At 44.2% G+C, this 21,347-nt stretch overlaps 1 protein-coding gene across 1 annotated transcript in view; it reads left to right on the forward strand.

The window, feature by feature from the left end:
• The first annotated feature begins 5,852 nt into the window (after positions 1-5,852).
• Positions 5,853-21,347, forward strand: part of FER1L6 (fer-1 like family member 6) — a 136,036-nt gene continuing 120,541 nt past the window's right edge. Inside the window, exon 1 of the mRNA XM_018562214.1 lies at positions 5,853-5,905. Coding sequence (XP_018417716.1) covers positions 5,853-5,905 — 53 coding nt within the window. The remainder of the gene's footprint in view (positions 5,906-21,347) is intronic.

Here is a 21,347-nt window from a genome sequence, read left to right on the forward strand (position 1 = left end):
AAGAGCTGAAGGCCGCTATTGAAGCATCCTGGTCTTCCATAACACCTCAGCAGTGCCACAGGTTGATAGCTTCCATGCCACGCCGCATTGAGGCAGTAATTGCTGCAAAAGGGGCCCAAACCAAGTACTGAGTACATATGCATGCTTATACTTTTCAGAGGTCCGATATTGTTCTATGTACAATCCTTGTTTTATTGATTGCATGTAATATTCTAATTTTCTGAGATTGTGGATTTGGGGTTTTCATGAGCTGTAAGCCATAATCATCACAATTATGACAAATCACGGCTTGAACTATCTTGCTTTGCATGTAATGAGTCTATCTCATATATTAGTTTCACCTTTTAAGTTGCATTAGTGAAATAAATTAACTTTTGCACGATATTCTAATTATTCGAGTTTCACCTGTATAAGTGTTTCTTATAGTACATGTATTCCGGTGCTCCCTTGTTCCCAAGTGCCAAACAACACAATCTGTTTGCACTCACCAGAGTTTCATGACCCCATTTCAAAAGACGGTCATAGATTCAATGTTTCTGTTAGGGATGCACCGATACTGTTTTTTCAATATCGAGTACAAGAAGCAATATTTGTTTTTATACCGAATACCAATACCGGCATCCCAAGGTACCATAGACCCATGTGATACTGGGTTTGTTTCACTCCTGGAGATGTCAAGCTCTTGTGGATAGCCCTTTTTAAAGGGGTTCGTCAACCCCGCCTGTAACTAAAGTTTACAGTAAAACAAGAAGTGTGCGAACTTTCTTACAGATGAAGGCAGCTCAAGGGTTAATCATCGGCTGGGACAAACCACAATGTCAAGATTTTTAAAGAAAAGTATCTATTTATTTCTAATCAAAGACATGCAAAAAACATTACTGAACACACGGCTGACAGTTTCCTGTCAAATGTTTACAAAACGATGTCTGGTCCGGCTGACTTTGATCGGTGGTGAGGTGGATAGATGTACCCTTGATTGGCCGTACATGTATCTCCTATATTTCTAAAGTCTGTGGATTATTTTTGATACTAGTATGTATCTTATTTGATCCTGTTTAGTAACTATGATTTGGATATTATCCGCATATCTTTAAGCTATCTCCAGTTTAGATGACCCCTCTTGTTCCTGGTTAATCCTGTGTGTTAATGGATGTTGATATACCTCCTCTAGTTCCCAGAGGCCCAGATGCAGGCAGGCATATGATGGTGCCCATGGTGCTCCCATGGCTGTGCCTCTTATTTGTTTATAGAAGATGTTTGAAAATTCAAAGAAGTTATTTTCCAGGGCGAATTCCAACAGTTCTAACAGGAACTCGTTCTGTCGTGCCATTTCTGAATAGAATTGTTGCAAGAAGAAATCCACAGCTTTAAGGCCCCATTTGAGTGGTATTGAGGTATACAGAGATTCCACGTCAATTCCCACCAGTAGATTGTCTTCACTCATTGTTAGTTCCGATAGCCTTTTCAGGACATCTTTCGTGTCTCGGATATATGATGGTAGCTGAAGTACCATGTCCTTTAGCAGGGAGTCCAGGTATTTCCCCAGATTTTCTAGGGGTCCCCCCATGGCTGAGACGATTGGTCTCCCTGGTGGATTGTTGGGATTCTTATGGATTTGGGGAATTATGTAGAATGTGGGAGTGTTGAAACGTTCTATATGTAGGAAGCGTACTTCTTTTATGGTTAGAAGAGCTGCCTCAAATGCCAGATTGATTTTGAAGTTGAAATCCATGCTGAGTTTTTTGAAGGGGGAGTCTCTTAGTTTGGCATATGTATGTGTATCATTCAGGAGTCGTTTAACTTCTGTTGTATACATCGTTTCTGGGAGTAGGACCACATTGCCTCCTTTATCACTGCTTTTGATCACTATTCCTGGTGCTGTTTTAAGTTCCTTCAGGGCTTGTCTTTCTGCTTTTGTTAGATTATCTTTGCTCCTTATTGACCAATCAATCTGTTTTATCTCATTGTGCACTAGTTCTTTGAAAAGTGCTAGGTGCTTATTATTAGATATATTGGGCATTGTTTTAGATCTTTTTTTGAAGGGGGTTATTCGTTTGTCGTTCTGTTCATCCTCTTCTTGGTTGGTGGTTTCCAAATTTTCTTCTAATAGTGCCTCTAGGTCTTTTAGGGCTTGGACATCTATTTCGTTAATTTCTTGTTCGGTTTTGGTGTTCCCTTTTGAGGAGTTTGTTTTGTTTTCATGGATGTACCGTAGGTGGACGTTTCTTAGGAAGAGATTTAGATCTTTGAAAATGATAAACTCGTCCATGCCATCCACGGGTGCGAAGGATAATCCTCTTTTCAGGAGGTTAATGTGATGTTGATTCAGTGGAAATTCGGTTAGATTTATAACATTGTTTGTTTCTTCATTTCCCTGCGGGTGGCATGGGGTTAATATCGGCGACTTCTTGTCTTCATTATGGTTTTGTTTTGGGTGCCTCTGCCTTGATGTATTATCGAAGGACTGACCGAGAGGTCATGTGAGTAGATCTGCTGTTCGGCTCCAAAACACGAACTAGCAAAAAAGCTTAAATTATAAGTCACTGCTATATATAAATGATCCCCCGATGCAAAAGGTTTTGAGAAATGGAGTATCAGTGATCAGGAAAAACAAAGCACATTAGAGCACGCACTAAATCCCACTAAACATCAAGCTATAATCATAACAAGTGTCCCAGTTATAATTGAAAGTATCCCCAAATGAAAATACGAAAATTGTTAAGAAAACCATCACAGATCAACTCACTGCCGATCTTAGACAAGTCTGTGGTATGGTTTTTCAAAGAAATTGCAACACACAGGATTAACCAGGAACAAGAGGGGTCATCTAAACTGGAGATAGCTTAAAGATATGCGGATAATATCCAAATCATAGTTACTAAACAGGATCAAATAAGATACATACTAGTATCAAAAATAATCCACAGACTTTAGAAATATAGGAGATACATGTACGGCCAATCAAGGGTACATCTATCCACCTCACCACCGATCAAAGTCAGCCCGACCAGACATCGTTTTGTAAACATTTGACAGGAAACTGTCAGCCGTGTGTTCAGTAATGTTTTTTGCATGTCTTTGATTAGAAATAAATAGATACTTTTCTTTAAAAATCTTGACATTGTGGTTTGTCCCAGCCGATGATTAACCCTTGAGCTGCCTTCATCTGTAAGACAGTTCGCACACTTCTTGTTGTACCATAGACCCAACTTATCATGAAGCCGGGCAACGGGCCACGACCTGCCACCAAGATTTCTGATTGCCTGGGAAGCCAGTATTCTATCGAAAGAACACCGGCTTCATGTTCCCTTCACGGCACTGTGAGGCAGCCTGGCTTCTTGACCAATCAAGAAGGCGTGCAGCAGGTCATGACGTGCCTCCCGGCTTTGATTCATCAGGAATCAAGGCTCCCTAGCAACAAGTGAAGTCGGCTTCCTAGCCAAGCTGGGAGATGATACATGACATGCTGCCCGGCTTCCTGATTGGTCAGGAAGCCAGGCTGCCTAGAGACAAGTCCTAGCCAATCAGGAAGACGGGAGGCATGCCATGACCCGCCGCCTGGCTTGCTGATTGGTTTGGAAGCCGGCTCTATGCTCCATCATGGCACTGCAGGTCAGTGGGAATCTCCCTCTGACTAGAAGTTATGGTATTGTGGTAAGTATTGGGGCATTTTGGCAATTATGAGTACTCACCTAAATACTCGGTATAGGCATCAATACTAGTATCGCTATTGGTGCATCCCTAGTTTCTGTGATCCTTCACTTTCATCTGTCACATCTCCTCCGTTCACCACTTAAAGCCTCCTAATTATCTTACCCGATCTCTTTCAGCAAAGCATAGAATATCTCCCGGTCCCCAAATGGAATATGATAAGACGGATACCTATCCTAGAAAATCTCAGCTGTTCGCAATCACTCTCTAGTCTCCGCTCCTCTCTGTGCGTGATGACATCAGCATGTGCCTGCCTGTCAACGTGTTTCATCACCAGGACTTCCTCTATGGACGGCGTACATGCTGAGGTCTAATCGCTTGTTCTTATATCCCATCTTCACACATACAAATCACAGGATGCAATATGATTATTAGCCACTAGAGATCTCCCTTCAGAAATCAACTTGCTAACCGCTATCAAGTATCAAATAGCTAATATCACACACAGAGAGCTACAGCTAATAATACACAATGAGGGGAATTTATCAAAACTGGAGCAGAGAAAATCTGGAGCAGCTGTGCACGCCAACCAATCAGCTTCTCTGTTCAGTTTGTTCAGTTAAGATTTGAAAATGAAAGAGAGAAGCTGATTGGCTGCCATGAACATCTGCTCTAGATTTTGTCTGCTCCAGTTTTGATAAATTCCCTTCATTGTGGATATCTGGTTAAAAAAAAAAAATATCAATTAATACGACTTTCTGGATATTCCATAAGGCAAACTTTAAAATTAACCAATAAATGAGAGAACATGAAATAAGACATATACAAATATAACATTATATGAAATACAAACCACAGATAAAGATAGAAATTAAAACCAGAACCCCAACCTCTTTAATATACCAGGGAAGGGACATATTCAAATATGTCTATGTTACCCATTACTTAGGAAGCAGTCTAAATCAAACTCAATATTGAGTCCCTTAGGCGTCAGTGTATCTGTAGTGTAAATCCACTTTGATTCAGTCTGAGATATTTTCCTTTTTTTAAATTGCTCCCTCTCCAATGTATATTGACCCTATCTATCCCATCAAATCTTAACCCCTTATGGTCCCTTTTGCAACAAAATTTAAAGTGGTGTTTAGTGTCTCCTTTTTTAATGTTTTTTATATGTTCTTGTATTCTTATTTTAAGTGATCTCATTGTTCTGCCTATCATATTGAAGGCCACCTGGGCATTCTAAAAGATTCGTTGGACCATCTCTCAAACCTATGATCTGAAGGGGAAAGTTCCTCCATTTCTGGGTACTGCTGTAAGACGTAAGAATCTCCCTGCTTTTGCTTCATCCACACAGTGAATCTGTGCTTTCTGCACCTCTCCTGCTACTTCTTGAATATTCCCCCTACCAATCGGGAAATCCTTTATCGATATTGCTACCTCCACACACACTGCAGAACAAGGCATTGTAAGTCAGTAACAGGTAACACAACAACTGTAGAAAGACCACGGGCAATACTGGTGACTAGTCCTTTATCCTCTGCTTGCCTTTTGTGGGCACAGCTTTCACAGTTTAGGACATCTGTAAAACTTTAAAGCCTATATAAGATTTTAGTCATTGGATTTACATATACTTGCAATAGAGCAATCAACTGGGCTACCTATGCCCAGTCACCAACAAGCATACAAAATGCCAAACCCACAATGTCTACTAGAAGAAACACCTACAATGTAATAATAATTATTTTTATTATACAGGATTTATATAGCGCCAACAGTTTGGGCAGCGCTTTGCACAATGGTAATGACTGGCCTCAGCCATGAGGAACAACCTTTAATCACATAGTGTAACTAGCTAATCCTAATATCTACCTTGGTTTAGGCAAGCTACCATAGTGTATAATTTGATCGCCTATATCCACAATGTGGCGATAAGTTGGCAGGAGTAAGAGGTGTACTTCTGTGTACATTTCTCTCCATAATAAGTCATCTTTATGTTTGGTTTAAACTTAATCACCTTTCAGTCTACAATTACTATGACGGATGACATTCTTTCAGTGTGGGAGACGGGGATCTGGTGAACTGATGTGTTTAAACAACCGCACCCTGCGAGGCTGGATACAATTTAACAGTTTACAATGAACACACAATTCCTCCGACAGGTGTAATGCTGAAAACTTGAGGTTTCCTCTGCGGCTCAGATAATGGACTTCGGCAAGAAGAAGAACAAAGACCGGGAGAAGGAGGCAAAGACAAAGTAACGTAGAGTTTTCTAATTCTATTTTGTACATTATATGTTGTTCATGTCAATTTGCCTTTGACGCAATGTATTTAGAAGTAAAATAGTCATTTCAGCTTCAATTTGCATATATGGTGTCACGGTTGAGGAAATTCAAGACCTTCATGTTTGAGTTTTTGTGCCGATTTTGACTGGTATGAGGTCACCACAGGGTACATCACATGCCCAGAGACTACGAAAAATGTTTTATGCATTTTTTAGTCCATTGAGCTGTGGAGCTGTGATGATATACAACCTCTATGATGAACAGTTACCGCAGGGGACGTTGTATGTCATCACAGCTCCACAGCTCAATGGACTAGAAATGCATAAAACATTTTTCATAGTCCTTTGGCATGTGATGTACCCTGTGGTGACCTCAGAAACCTTGATCCACAGACAGCTGTTAATGGGTTTTATTGACATAGAAGTATAGCAGACCTTCCTGATTGTGTAAGGTCAACCTAAAGAGCATTTGAGTTTCACTACACAGGTGTCAGGGGCATATAATAACCTACCTATACTGCCCTCCCCTGCCACATGCAGACTTCCCCACTGGAAAGATTCATCCTCATTATTGGTCCTGGTGACCATTGTCTGTGGTACGGTGAATGGGAAATCCAACATTTTTGAGTTGTCACCAGAACAAGACAACAACTGTCTATCTCCTTTTGAAAAGATCTTCTCTTACATTATGATGCATCTCTAGGACAGTGAAATGAAATCTTGTTGTTGGGAAAAAGACATTCTGTGCTCTATCCAAAATTACATTTTATTTATTTTTTGTCTTACAGACGCTTTAAAGCTAAATTCATAATTGACTTACCTATGTGTCAACTGTTTCTACTTGTCAAAAAACTTGTAGTTCCATTTAATCACATTTTTAGTTGAAACATCTTTACCAGCCAGGTTCTGATCTCTTATATGTCTACTCCAGATAAAGCAATTGAGTTTGATCAAAGACCACCCAGTCTGTGATTGGACCATGAAGGGGCAGCAGTATACTGATGAGGGCACCCTAGTGCTCTCCCTTTCTATCATATAGCTCACTGTGCTCTCATGTAAAGTCCACAATAAAGTGATTCTTATGTGACTTTCACATTTATTTCACCTGCTTTTTCCTATTTTTGTTACTGTATTAAATATGTCACGTTGTAGATTACTAGAACAAGCAAACACTGAATTTGCAATCACTGTGCCTCCCTTCTTAACAACTGTTAGATAAGATATCAGCCACGCAGGTGGAGCATTGTTTTCAATCAATCAGCTAACTTATAGACTCACATTGTGAGAAGGAGCAGAAAAGCACAACCATTGTGTGGCACTGCAAAGCAGAATGCAGAACCTGAGTATGTCTTGATCAAATATGGCTTCTCCTATATACACGTATAATCACAATCTATAATTTGACACAAGGTTTTTTTAGTTATGAATCACATATCGATAACCTTTACATCAAGCAGGTCTCATACATAGATCTAAAAATGTTTTGAAAATAATCTATATTTTCCTTTAAACAGGAAATCTACCCTCTGTTTTGCTGATATTCAGTTGATCCCTGGTGTATAAAATACAATCATCAAAATGTAATATAACTGGCAAATAAAAGTCCCTTGCAAAATGACTTTTCAGGCACATTGTAGCAGAAGGTGAATATCTCCTTAAAGGAGAACTATCAAGTGAGTGAAAATCACTCATCCTCATAGTTCGAGCCGACCTGCGACAATTAAACTGTCACACGTCGGCTCAATAGATCGGGAAGTGAGTGAACACATACCGTCGCTCACTCACTTCTCGATCATCTGCCTGCAGAGAGCGGTGACTGTCAGTCACCGCTCCCTGCAGGGATTCCCCCCCTCCCCGCTCCGATCCTCCAGCGCTGACCGGAGAACAGATGGGGGAGGGGGCGGGTACAGCTGGCTCTGCCTCTAGATAGGCAGAGCCAGCTGTCACTCACGCAGCTGGGTGGATCTCGACAGTAATGTCAGGATCTGTCCTAGCTGCAGCGGTCTCAGTATACCGCAAGCTGTAGCACGCAATATAGTGCTTTGGGTCACGGGAGGACGCTAGTATATGTCCTCCCGTGACCCTAACGAGAACTATGGGGAAAAACACTTACCCCATAGTTCTCTTTTCAATTCTACAATTTTCTCCCTTGGAATCTATGAAAAATGTTAAGGAAAAAAAAAAAATACAGCATGAAATCTGGTTTTACGGGGAGAATATTCTATATGGTGTGATGGCCACTGGTAAGAAATGTGTGTAGTATAGGAACTTGGGCAACAGTGACTTCTTCACAGCTGCTATCCTACCCACCCAGGAAAATATTATAGTCATTCATATAGTCGAAAATGACGACCATACATGATACATGTGAGCAATCATTCAGGGTGCCGTCATTCACTGTCCTCTCTAACATTATGACCTGGGTCACAATAAAGTGTTTTGTGGAGGACAATTTTGGGTACTGTAGATTTTTGCTGTTTCACAGACGCATGCATTTTTTAGACTTGGCATGTTTGGTATCTATATAATCAGAGCAACCTCATCTTTTGTATTGTACCAAAAAATGTGGAAGTGATATCATGTCTGTGTGCACTAAAATTAATTTAATGCAAAAGTATTGCCAGAATAAAATATACTCTTCTCAATACTTTGAGCTGGAATGGGACACTGGAGGTATACACAATGGTGCTATAAATTGTGATCATGTGACTGCTGATTGCTCAGCTCACGGCTTCTCCGTGCAGAGAGTACTGACAGTGACTGCTCCCCGCAGGGATTCTCCCTACTCCTCTCTGTTCCTCCAGTGCTGATTGGAGGGACAGACAGGGGAGGGGGTGGGCACAGCTGGCTCTGGCTCTATAGAGGCAGAGCCAGTTGTCAATCAGGCAGCTTGGTGGATCCCAACAACATTGTCATGATCCTTCCCTGCCCCAGTGCGACTCTGCACTGTCAGTATATAGCGGGCAGTAGCTCTCTATATGCCGACTTTAGGGAATACTCCTGTGAACCAAAAGGAAGTAAAGCCAAAAAAAGGTCTCTTTTCAGTAATTTTTACTGAAATGTTGGGTTTGATAAACAGTTGCTTGAATATGGTGTAACATAAAACAATTGCATCTGCCACCATTCTATTCTCCGGGGTCTAAAATGTGCATTGTACCATGTGGGCAGAGAAAGGGTTAATGGTGAAACAAAGGACAACTTGTCATCCTCATTGTGGAGACCATTTTGTTACATAGTTACATAGTGAGTCAGGTTGGAAAAAGACACATGTCCATTGAGTTCAACCTATAGAGAGAGCCATTTTGTTAGCAATTCAATAGCCGTGCATAAGAAAGTATTGCATATCCAAAAGGCAAATTCATCGGAATGTTTCAAGTTAAAAGTCTGTTTTGCGTCGTGTTCTTTTGCTGTGTGTCTACATAATAATAATAATGATATAATCATCATATAAAGTTAAAAGTCGTAAACTATGAACGCCGTCACTTGCCAGGGGAGATTTTTACACATGACTCGTCCTATTCCCCATCTGTCACCAAGAATCCGCTCTTATCTGCCTTATGTGACGCCCTGCGTGATTACACTCATCTGGGTGATATCTGAGTTGCTGAATAACATTACAGGAGGGAGCAGGATTCCGACATAACCTGATAAACGTCATTCTTCTTGAAGGGTTAGGGCCTCTGCAAAGTTTTTAAAACTGTCCATGTTCCTGTATTGTATTGCCATTGTATTCCGGTCATGTTCTGCTATATATGTGCTAGTGATCAGTGAAACTGAGACAGAAAGTGAGGAGGAATGCTAAATGTTAGAGTTGTCCCCAGAACAAGAGGTAAGGGTAGCGTTGCCACCTGTCCTGGATTTACCTGGACAGTCCGGGTTTTGAGTCCTGTATGTGCTGTGTCTGGGTTTCAGGCCAGCTGAAACCGGGATACAAGATGTCATGATGTCAGACTGACAGGGGCAACCACGGGGGCCTTGGTGTTCCAACCTAAGTGCATGGAGGAGGCACGGGACACGGAGGGATGCTGGAACTCGGGGAGCAAAGAGGTGTCTAAAACACAGGGTGCAGATAAGTCTTGAAGGGCACAGGGCTTCTGCTTCAGGCTGATGTTTTGCTCGCTATTTTTCCTGACTCTCTCTCTCCTGGCTGTCCCTCCTCTCACTCTCTCCTGGATGTCTCTCCTCTCTCCTCTCTCTCTCTCTCCTGGCTGTCTCTCCTCACTCTCTCCCCTGGCTGTCTCTCCTCACTCTCTCTCCTGGCTGTCTCTCCTCACTCTCTCCCCTAGCTGTCTCTCCTCTCTCTCCAGTGGCTGTCTGTCCTCGCTCTTTCCCCTGGCTGCCTTTCCTTGCTCTCTCCCCTGGCTGTCTCTCCTCACTCTCTCTCCTGGCTGTCTCTCCTCTCACTCTCTCTCCTGGCTGTCTCTCCTCTCTCTCTCTCCTCTCACTCTCTCTCCTGGCTGTCTCTCCTCTCTCTCTCTCTCTCCTGGCTGTCTCTCCTCACTCTCTCCCCTGGCTGTCTCTCCTCACTCTCTCCTGACTGTCTCTCCTCTCTCTCCAGTGGCTGTCTGTCCTCACTCTTTCCCCTGGCTGCCTTTCCTTGCTCTCTCCCCTGGCTGCCTTTCCTTGCTCTCTCCCCTGGCTGTCTCTCCTCACTCTCTCTCCTGGCTCTCTCTCCATTGCTGTCTCTCCTTGCTCTCTCCCCTGGCTGTCTCTCCTCACTCTCTCTCCTGGCTCTCTCTCCCTTGCTGTCTCTCCTTGCTCTCTTCCTTGGCTGTCTTTACTCATTCTCTCTCCTCTGGTTGTCTCTTCTTGCTCTCTACCCTGGCTGTCTCTCCTCGCTCTCTCTCCTGGTTGTCTTTTCTTGCTCTCTACCCTAGCTGTCTCACTTGGCTCTCTCCCCTGGCCAGTGGCGTAACAACCGCCGAAAGTGCAATTTTCCTGCCATTTTGTCGGCGCAGCCGTGATTTCTATCCTCCCCACTGGGCGCTGCTCTGTGTTCCAGCGTGGAGGAGAGAAAGTGACAGCCGGCCGAGCGCTGTGGGAGGAGATCTCTGTGAGCGGCCGGTGTCTCCTCCCACACCGCTCAGCCGCCTATCACAGTCCGGCAGAGCGGTGTGGGGGCGGAGGCAGCCCACGCTGTCACAGGAGGCTGGGCTCTCCTCCCTGCTCTGCTCGCTCAGCCTCCTGTGACAGCGTGTCAGAGAGGAGAGCGAGAGCAAACACTCAGGGATCAGTGATCGCTGAGTGTTTGTAGATAATTGAGGACGGAGTATGGTTACTGTATCCTCAATTATGAATGAATGGGAAGTGATCTACATCACCTCCTGTTCATTAATAGTTGTAGTTATAGTAAACATACTCTGTCCTCATGTTATGAATCAACAGGAACACTCAGTATAAAGATTCCTGATCATCGATAAGTTCCAGTGGATGTTTATATAATGGGGGGGCAAAAAAAATGTTTGCCCCGGGCGCCCATAACTCTGGTTTCACCACTGCCCCTGGCTGTCTCTCCTCGCTCTCTCTTGTATATTCTCCAAAATAAATTGACTTGTGGCGCTAGAGTGTTCGGGTTTTGCCTGAAGAAAAGGTGGCAACCCTAGGTTGCCACCTTTTCAAAGGGGACACCTGTTCCAGTGACAAATAAGATGGGATTCCACTCACTTTCAGAATCTTCCTCTACCTTACAGTTTTGTTTCTTAGACAGAAAGTAAAGTGAAATGTCCCCAATGGGACACACACATCTCCTTAGCGACGTTTCGAGACCATGCGGCCCTATCCTCAGGCAACTGTTTGCCTGAGGACAGGGCCGCATGGTCTCAAACCGTCGCTAAGGAGATGTGTGTTATCTCAGTCAATAAACAGCATTGACTTTAATATCATGGAGTGCGAGTGACTACCTTCATCTATCTACATTTCACGGAGGCATCCGTTGTCACCACTGCACCCACCCAGTTGGATTTGGGTTTTTGTCTGGTCAGGAGTGCGATGGGACAGGAGGATTAAGTCCCAATGGGACACAGACAGCAAAATATAGCATGAGAGGGGGTTTAATCCGTCTCTACTCTATCCAAAATGTAAAAAAGCTCTACATACACTTTAAACTGTTTTAAAAGGAAACTATAATATATTCTCAGGGAGTAGAGTGGTTACTGTTACGCAAACTGAGAAATAAACTGTTGATGAGTATTTCATGTTTAACTTGCTTGCTGCCCCATATTTTCATTATTATAGATACAGATCTGTGCATCAGGTGATGTGATCAGCCTCTTGATTGGAAGATTGCTGGACAATAAATAAATTAGCCTTGAGATTCATTTGTTTTCACTTTCTTATCAGATTGGTAGACTGACAATGAGATAAGGACCCCCCATGCACATAATCAGGATAAAGATTCTAGGGGGAATTAAAGCAGAAATTAAGTCAAAACATTTATTTTTTTGTTTTGGGTAGAGTAAGGGAGGGATATAACCCTTGCCAGCTTTTTTTTGCCATTGGGGAGATTTTCCTTCACTTCCCATCCTTTAGCCACAACAGGAAATGAGAGAAAATCCATCCAAAGAGAGTGAAATCCCTGGTCCTCTGCAGGGTCACCAAAACTAGTGTCCCCATTGGAAGATTTCCCATTCTGGTGGCAACCAAAATGTGGGATTTTCTTTCTTTTTTACTGATAACAGTCACCAAGACAAATAGAAAGGGGGAATCTCCCTAATGGGTGTGGTTGCCCAAAACAACCAATCAGCTTCTATCTTTCATTTGTTTCCACACAGTGTAGGATGGGGTAGACAAGCTTTGCACTCCAGCCAGGGCTGGATTAACATAGGGGTGGGTGGAGCTTCTGCTCCAGGCCCTCCCTTGAAAGTAGGTTGGACCGATGGCAATGCTGGCTGCGTCCGGGCAATCATCCCTCTATTCAGGCACATTGGAGGGCCGCTCGCTGGGGCCTACCGTCTGAGCAGAGAGCCACATCTGCTGTTGGCGCAGCCACCAGTTTTACTCTGCATACCCCTGGCCTGTGGTCCACACTGACCACCTGCAGCCCGCACTGACCACCTGGAGCCTGCACTGACCACCTGAGAGCCCATACTGACCACCTGGAGCCTGCACTGACCACCTGGAATCCGTACTGACCACCTATGAGCCCGCACTGACCACCTGAGAGCCCGCACTGACCACCTGGAGCCCACACTGACCACCTTAGAGCCTGCACTGACTAGCTGAGAGCCCTCACTAACCACCTGGAGCCCTCACTAACCACCTGGAGCCCTCACTGACTACCTGGAGCCCACAGTGACCACCTGGAGCCCACACTGACCACCTGAGAGCCCTCACTAACCACCTGGAGCCCGCACTGACCACCTGGTGCCCACAGTGACCACCTGGTGCCCACAGTGACCACCTGAGAACCCTCACGGACCTCCTAAGACCCTCACTGACCACCTGGAGCCCTCACTGACAACCTGGATCCCTCACTGACCACCTGGAGACCTCACTGACCACCTGGAGCTCACACTGACCACCTGACAGCCTGCACTGACTGCCAGAGAGCCACACTGGCCCTCTGAGAGCCCGCACTGGCCACTGAGAGCCTGAACTGCGTCCTGAGATCCTGCACAGCCCTCCTGAAACACCGCATAGCTCTCCTGAGACCATGGGGACATCGGGCCGCAAACCCGAAGCAACACAGAGTATGTAGCTTCATATTATTCTGCATTGCTGTATAAAGTATTGCTGGGATTTGTAGTCCTCTATAGCAGATGGTATTATTCTGCAGTGCTTTACAATGTACTGCTGGGATTTGTAGTCCTCTATAGCTGGTGGTATTATTCTGCATTGCTCTGTAATACATTACTGGGATTTGTAGTCATCTATAGTTGGTGGTAATCTGCATTGCTCTGTAATGCATTACTGGGATTTGTAGTCATCTATAGTTGGTGGTATTATTCTGCATTGCTCTCTAATGTATTGCTAAGATTTGTAGTCCCTCTACAGCTTGGAGTCAGTGGCAGATCCACCAGGGTCGCAGCTGCAACTGGGCCCTGGCACTCCACCCCTGACTCCAAGCTGTAGAGAGACTACACATCACAGCAAGGACAGGAAGAAGAGGGCCCTTGTGACTGTCGCCATTTCCATAAAAAGGCCCACCAAAATCCTCAGCACCAGGTCCATGATGCTGCTAATACGGCCCTGCTGAATCTACAAATCCCATCATGATTCTGCTTCTGGGAGTCAGGCCTGTGGCTGGCAGAGTCTTGCAATGCCTCATGGGACTTGTAGTTCCACAACAGCTGGAGTGCCGAGGTTGCCTACGCCTGGCTTAGTAAAGGGAAATGTAAAGGTTGACTGGCTCAGCTCCAGTTGACACAAAGGTTGTCTCAGGCACTTTTTTTTTGTATTAATTCCCCCTTTCTGTCCATCTATACCCGCAGACAACGCTGGCTGAAGCTTTTTAGAAGTTGCAGCAGCTGAGAACATTAGTAAGTCTGGTCTTATCACTATTTCCATTTTTTTCCATGAAAAACACACAATTTGGTGGAGCTTTTTAAGGTGTCAAATCCGGAATGGGTGGAATGCCATCACATCAGATCACAATAGCAAATATATGTTTTATAATATTTATTAAAGTATAAAAAAAATTGAATAAGTCCACTGATACTAAAATATACACCAAGCACAGCTCCCATTAAATTTTATACCATGGCATAACACCCCCCTGGACCACATCAGCACATTATACAGTATATACCATTCGCTTGACAAATTCTTTATACAACAATTTTCTCATAAAAAAAATAAACATAACATTTTTGTTCATCATAATGTTCGTCTTTATATGATGCAACAATATGCAGTGGGTCCAGCCTTCTACGCATTTCGCCAAAGCTTCTTCAGGAAGATAGGAGGCAGCCTAAAATATTTATATAGAGAATAAATACATCGATAATCATATTAGACATCATAACTAACAAGCAGTCACAGTAACAATAACCCTCCAAAGTTTAAATATAATTCACCATAAAATAAATACGATTTTTTGAGACCTTGGTGATGAATAAGTCCACATGTCCAGAATACATCCCCCAACATCAATATTTTCCATGAAATAAACTGATATTGTTTCCTTGTTTCCATCTGCTGTAATCTGCCAAAGACCACAAGGGGGCACCACAACCTCAATACAAAGGAGCGTCAGAAAACTAGATATATTGCAAACATTTAGTTAAAGTATAATTAAACACTCTTGACTGATGGATTCGTCTATTTCATCCCTCTGTTAAAACCCCAATAAACACACAGACTGCGCAGCATGGATTTTACCGGCCACACAAGCCCTTTTATTAAACAAAACAACTTTAACAATAACCAAAAGTAATAAACCAAATAATATACAAATAAATACTCTACTCTCAATACAAATTAGTAAACTAAACGTGAGATTGTAGTCCATCACAGGAGCGAGCTTGGAGCGGTGACTACTTTACAACACACACAGGGACCATGGGGAACAAAAGTAGCCACCCACTAGAAGGAAGGACAGTGTCAGCGCAAATTCAGAGATGATTGGAGGATCTACAGCCGAGTGATACACAAATAAGATAAATTTTTGGTAATAGTGAAGGTACTTGAATGTATTTTTAAGATGGAACTCCTGAGTTTAGTGTCACTTTAAGCAGGGGTGTCCCGAGGCCAGGTGTCACCCAGAGCGGATACCGTGGATGTATAAAAGTGTATAAAACAGCAAATACCAGCACCGCCAACCCTCAACCAGCTACAACCTCTCACATGTCTCACCCGTAGGCTTATTCATAGAGGTGCAAATATTGGTACACTTAGATGTGTTTGCTATTCATTTTGGTGTTGTAAATTATTGCATGACCGAGGCTCTGTACATAATGCCGGAGCATGTGTCATCAGTAGGACGTCCGGGAATCCACACCAAAGTACATTTATTAGCAGTTCCAAGCAAATCTGATCACAGTAGTTGATTATGTATTATTTTAAAGAGTCCACCCAAAAATGAGATCTTAAACATTATGTGAATGTTCACTTCCTTCTTAGAGACACTGCCCCATCTACCACAACTCACGTCTTGTGCTGGAATGTGTGTCATTGTGTAATATCTGGACAGAGAAAATTACTATTGTAATGGCCACAACAGGTTGGTGGAAGTCATGTGAGTAGGAATATAGGAAAAGAAGACAGGAAGAGAAAAAGGGAGAGGAGAAAGATAATAAGGGATTCTGCTCGCTACCACGGAGGTACCTCGGAGCTCTCCAGATGTTGGATCGGCTGAGTCGAACTCCTCCTGCACTTCGGCTCAGCCGAACATTCAGAGCATCTTCGGCTGACCGGCTGAAGGCAGCCGATGTACCGCTGATTTTAGCCCATGTACGGTTGAAATCAACTGTACAAGGCTGAAGTGAATGGCCGAACAGCGTTCAGCTCACTTCACTTCGGCTCCGTTATTCACTCGGTGAATAACCCCCATAGTGTTTGTACACGGGACACAAACGCTATATGTGAAACAACTGCACGGATTCCGCTCGTTTGCAGGTATTATATAGCCGCGAACGTGCAGAATCCGCTGGATTATCGCGCTTGCACTATTTTGGGGGCCGTGCGGTTTGGTACCATGTGGTTTCCCACAATAGTCTGATAAAGCACATAAAAGTGCATTGTTTTTTCTGTTTAGAGCGGCTCCGCTCATATTCGGAAAGCCGCTCCAGTGTGAATGGAGCTTTAACCCGCAAATGGCCGCAAACTAGCGGAATCCATGCAGTTCACATATAGCGTTTGCGTCCCGTGCGGGCTCCCACATGAAAAACCGCACTGGAAGCGCAAATGCTGTATGTGAATGGAGACTAAAAGGTTAACAGTTTACAGCTAGAAAAGTCACTAAATTCAATTACCAGCATTAGGGCTCCCGATCCCCAGGTTCCAGTCGGGGCTTTTGTAGAACTGCTCCAGTGGGGGGCCCAGGGCCGGATCTCAGTGGGGCCCCCCTAGCCTGAGGCTCACGTGCCTCCGTCCGCCCTCCACGGTAGGTCCGCCCTCCGTCCACTGCGACACACCCCCGTCCACCACTGCGGCACGCCACCACCTCGGAGCTCTTCTCGGCCGCGCCGCTGTAGGAGATGCGGCTCTGCTAAAGCGAAAATGGCAATGTATAGTGGGCCCGGGAGGCGGGCAACACTGCCGTTGCCGCTTTTATAAACCCGCGTCCTCTTCCATGCGGACTGAAAAGGGCACAGGGGTCGGTGACGGGCCCCCTCTTTGGCCGCGGGCCCTCGGGCAATGCCCGACTGCCCGTATGGTCAGTCCGCCCCTGATGGCCACTAGGGACAATAACGTTTTTACATACTTTTAACAAACAGTAAAAGACCTTTAAAACAAGCCATCTCTGACCTCTCAAGTTGCTGCACTGTAAAGTAATTCATCCTTAAAGAACACAGTAGAGACCCTGCCCTTGGATTGCAGTTACTTTCTTACAGCTTCCAGCACCTGCTGTTTGTTAAAATTAGATGGCTGGCAGGCTGCCAAGTCTGGGCTCCTATAGAAGATAGGGAGGGAGGAGCTGTGATTTCAATGCCTCTGTTGTAAACTTTGAGGAATGAATTGCTGCACAGTGCTTACAGACGTAGATCAGCTTTGTTCATGGTTTGGGAAAATGGCAAACCAATGTGGCGGTTTGCTGCTGTTGCAACCAATTACTAATAATACACTTCTTGGCCTTTGAACTGTGGTCAGATGGATTAAAAGAGCCAATAATGGGGGTTTCTTATGTGCTAGACCTTCCCTATAAAAGTCATGGTACCCAGCAGTGTTTTCTTAGTGTATGTTGGACAGTCACATGTATTCTGTATACAGTATATTACATTATTTATTTTCTTTGTTCCATAATGGGCAATCCTGTCCCTTTAACAACTGTCTTGTGTTACTCCCGAGATTTCTACATATAAAAAAACAAGGTGGCCTTATTCTAACTGCTTTAGAGCAAAGCTTATAGCTGTGTTGGTAGAGACTTATATATAGCTTAATGATTAACCTAAATTCTCAACATTAATGTAAACACAGATGTAGAAATATTGAAAGCAGGTAGTCCGCAGTGCAGCTTATTTCCTGTATTTGGCTAAAAGTGTTTCTTTAAATCATATTTTGAAGAAAGTACAAAGGGAAAGTAGACAAGATTTACAGCTCTAATGGCTTGGAGGAAAAGAACGCTTAGTGTTTGTACAGTGGGTGTTCTCTCTGCTTCCAGATAAAGGCTAGGTGCAGTATATTACTGTGAGAACACTACGTAATGGTCAAGACACTTTGGCACAATGCACTGAATACTGTGAACATTAATGTGATTGTGGTGCTGCAATGCATTTAAAGGAACAACTTTGCAAAGTGTATGTACAAAATAAGAAAGGGGAACTTACATCTTCCGTTGCCTGCACTGAAGTCTGCAGGGCGACCGACACTTCCGGGAGGGTCAATCTACTGGGTCCTCCACAGTTCTCATTGGTTTCTCTTGCTGATCTTCACTAATTACAGGACAAAGTATTGACATGGAGGTCAGCAGGGGGAACCACTGAGAGCTGTGGGGGACCCAGGAGATCAACATTCCTGGAAAAGTATCCCCTCTCTTATTTTGCAGCTACACTCATTTGCCAATCCAGCTTTTTCATGACAGGGTCACTTTAGAGAGGACCTTTCAGTGCTTACAAGTCCACGTTAATAAATTCTTGACAGATCAAAATGTACAACAGCATTATGATTTCTCATAAAACCTGCAGGGTTATTCACGAAGCTGCTGAAGGCAGCCGTGTGAATAACCGACCTGAGGTGAAGTGAGCCGAACAATGTCCGGCTATTCACTTCAGGCTTGTACAGCTGATTTCAGCCGTACATCGGCTTGCTTCGGCTGGCTTCGGTTCGGCCGAACATGTTCATCATGTTTGGCCGACCTGAAGTGCAGAAGGAGTTCGACTCAGCCGATTCAACATCTGGATCGGCTGAGCTGAACCTCTAGCAGGCTACTCGCTGCCGTTCGGCCTATTCTCATAGGTGCTGAACGGCAGTGAGTGAATAACTGAATGCCGCCGAGCTCGGCGTTGCCATTGTAATGACAGTTTAGCGTCCCCTGGTTACCTGGTAACCAGGGAACGCTGAACTGTCATTGCAACTGGCCGGAGCCAGCCGTGAGATCACGGCTGGCCCCGCCCAGCTGTCAGTTGCAAGGCTTTCGGCTGGCCAATGGCCGGCTGTTCGGCCCGCTTTGGGTTTCACCATGGCTCAGTCGAGCTGAAGCATATGACTTTGGCTCGGCTGAGCCGCTCGGCCAACTTCGGGAGCTGTAGGGCTATAGTCAATAGGCCGTACAGCAGCCCTTTGGTTCGACTGAACCGAAGGGCTCCTGGCGGCCGAAGCTAGCCGAAGGATCAGCCGAAGCTACGGCTGATCCTTCGGCTAGCTTTGTGAATAACCCTGATGAACTTCAGTTAAGTGACTTTGCCTAAAATTAGATGGTGTCATCAGTTTGCTGCAGGCAGCAGGGATTACCAAATCTGTGAGTTTTCACTTTGCCTAAATTTTGGCACAAAATCGGGACATTTAATTGAAATGTCACCTTTTGAGTATAATGCATTCAAGTCAATGAGGAAGGCTAGATTAAGGTGGTTTTTAAGATGGGCTTTAAATGATTTCTGAGAGTTATGGAAGCTCCTTTCAATTATCCTGGACCTGTATCTCTGCCACAAAATGGGCCCTTGTGAGATGGGAATATGATGTTAGATATTGAGGATTGTGGAGGTAGGTGAGGAGAGCCATGTGTTAATACTGTCAAACATACAGTATGTTCTAACTCAATCGGTGTGCGCTTCTGTTTTTAAATTGACAGAGTAAATCATGGATGAGAAGTTGGAACAAAGAGTAGTAATTGAGTTTCTGATGACAGTTGTTTGGCTTTTAAGATCCATACACACCTCAAAAATGTGTTACGGTGGTGCAGTAATTGATGTCAGCAATGTTAGGTGTTGGACTAAGAAGTTTAAAAAGATAAAAAATAAAACTGTTGACAAGGCATTCAAGGGCGCCAATCAAGCCCTCCTTGTCCACAGAAATTCAAGACAAGCATAAATCTGCCAGATCATGACAACCGTCTTCTGGGATGACCAAGGCATCATTCTCATGAACTTTTTGAATAAGGACACAACAGTCAACAGTGAAACTTACATTGGTCCATGTCAGAAGCTAAAGGAGGCCATCCAGAAGAAAAAAACACAGAAATACATCCATGCCATACAGCTTGATCATAATAATGTATGAGCACATTCTTAAGCCACCGGTCAGGTGATTGTCAACATGGGCTGGTCAGTGGTCCCTCATCCAGCCTAAAGCCCAGATTTGCCGCCATCTGACTTCTACCTGCTTGAGCCAATGAAGGATTACATCGGTGGCATGAGATTTGAGGACATGCAGAAAGTTAAGACAGCTCTGCATCATTGGTGCAAAGAGTGCTCTGTAGAATTTTTCCAAACTGGATTTGAGTCATGGGTAAAATGATGGTGCAAGTGCATCAAATGTGGTGGGAACTATGTGACGGGGTAACCCTGAGTAGAGGAATTTATAGGCTAACTGTATGTGTGTTCATTGTTTCCATCTCTGCATAATTAAACATTCTTTATCTCCACAGACATTACTTTTTGATACCCCCCTCAAAGAAGGTCTTGGAAACTTCAGGGAGTTAGAGAACAATGATCACTTTATTAGTGTATGGCTTAAAACATAGCTAATTGGTGGGATGCACCAATACCATTTTTTCAGTATCGAGTACAAGTACCGATATTTTGCTTTCGGTACTTGTCGATACCAAGTACCGATACCACTGGCATGGAGCCTGTTTCCCAGGCAATTTGGAAGCTGGGCGGCATGTTGTTTGGCCGGCTTGATTGTGATTGGCCGGGAAACCGACTTCCCAGCCAATCAGCATCAAGCCGGCTTCCCGGCCAATCAGGAAGCTTGAGGCGAGTAATGACCCGTCTCCCGGCTTCCTGATTGGCTGGGAAGCTGGCTCCATGCTGATTGGCTGGAAAGCTGGCTTCCCAGCCAATCAGCATCAAGCCGGCTGTTCCTCTGACCGGAAGTTCCGGTATCGGGGAAGGCATCGGAGCATTTGGGCGAGTACGAGTACTTGCCCAAATACTCGGTATCGGCACCAATAGCGATACTAGTATACTAGGTGCATCCCTACTAGTAGGTTTCGGAAGATTGGGCTCCCCTTTCTTCAATGCCAACATTGGTGAAGGAACAAAGTGATGAAAAATCAAACGGCCAGTGGAGCTGGCTGGTTTTTGCGATATCTTAAAATATGTCTCTCTTAAAAAAATGTATATCAGCTCAAATGTTTATGAGTATACTCATTTAAAAA

The sequence above is a fragment of the Nanorana parkeri genome, unplaced genomic scaffold (assembly GCF_000935625.1).
Source record: "Nanorana parkeri isolate BGI_ZX_2015 unplaced genomic scaffold, ASM93562v1 scaffold566, whole genome shotgun sequence".
NCBI classification, from domain to species: domain Eukaryota; kingdom Metazoa; phylum Chordata; class Amphibia; order Anura; family Dicroglossidae; genus Nanorana; species Nanorana parkeri.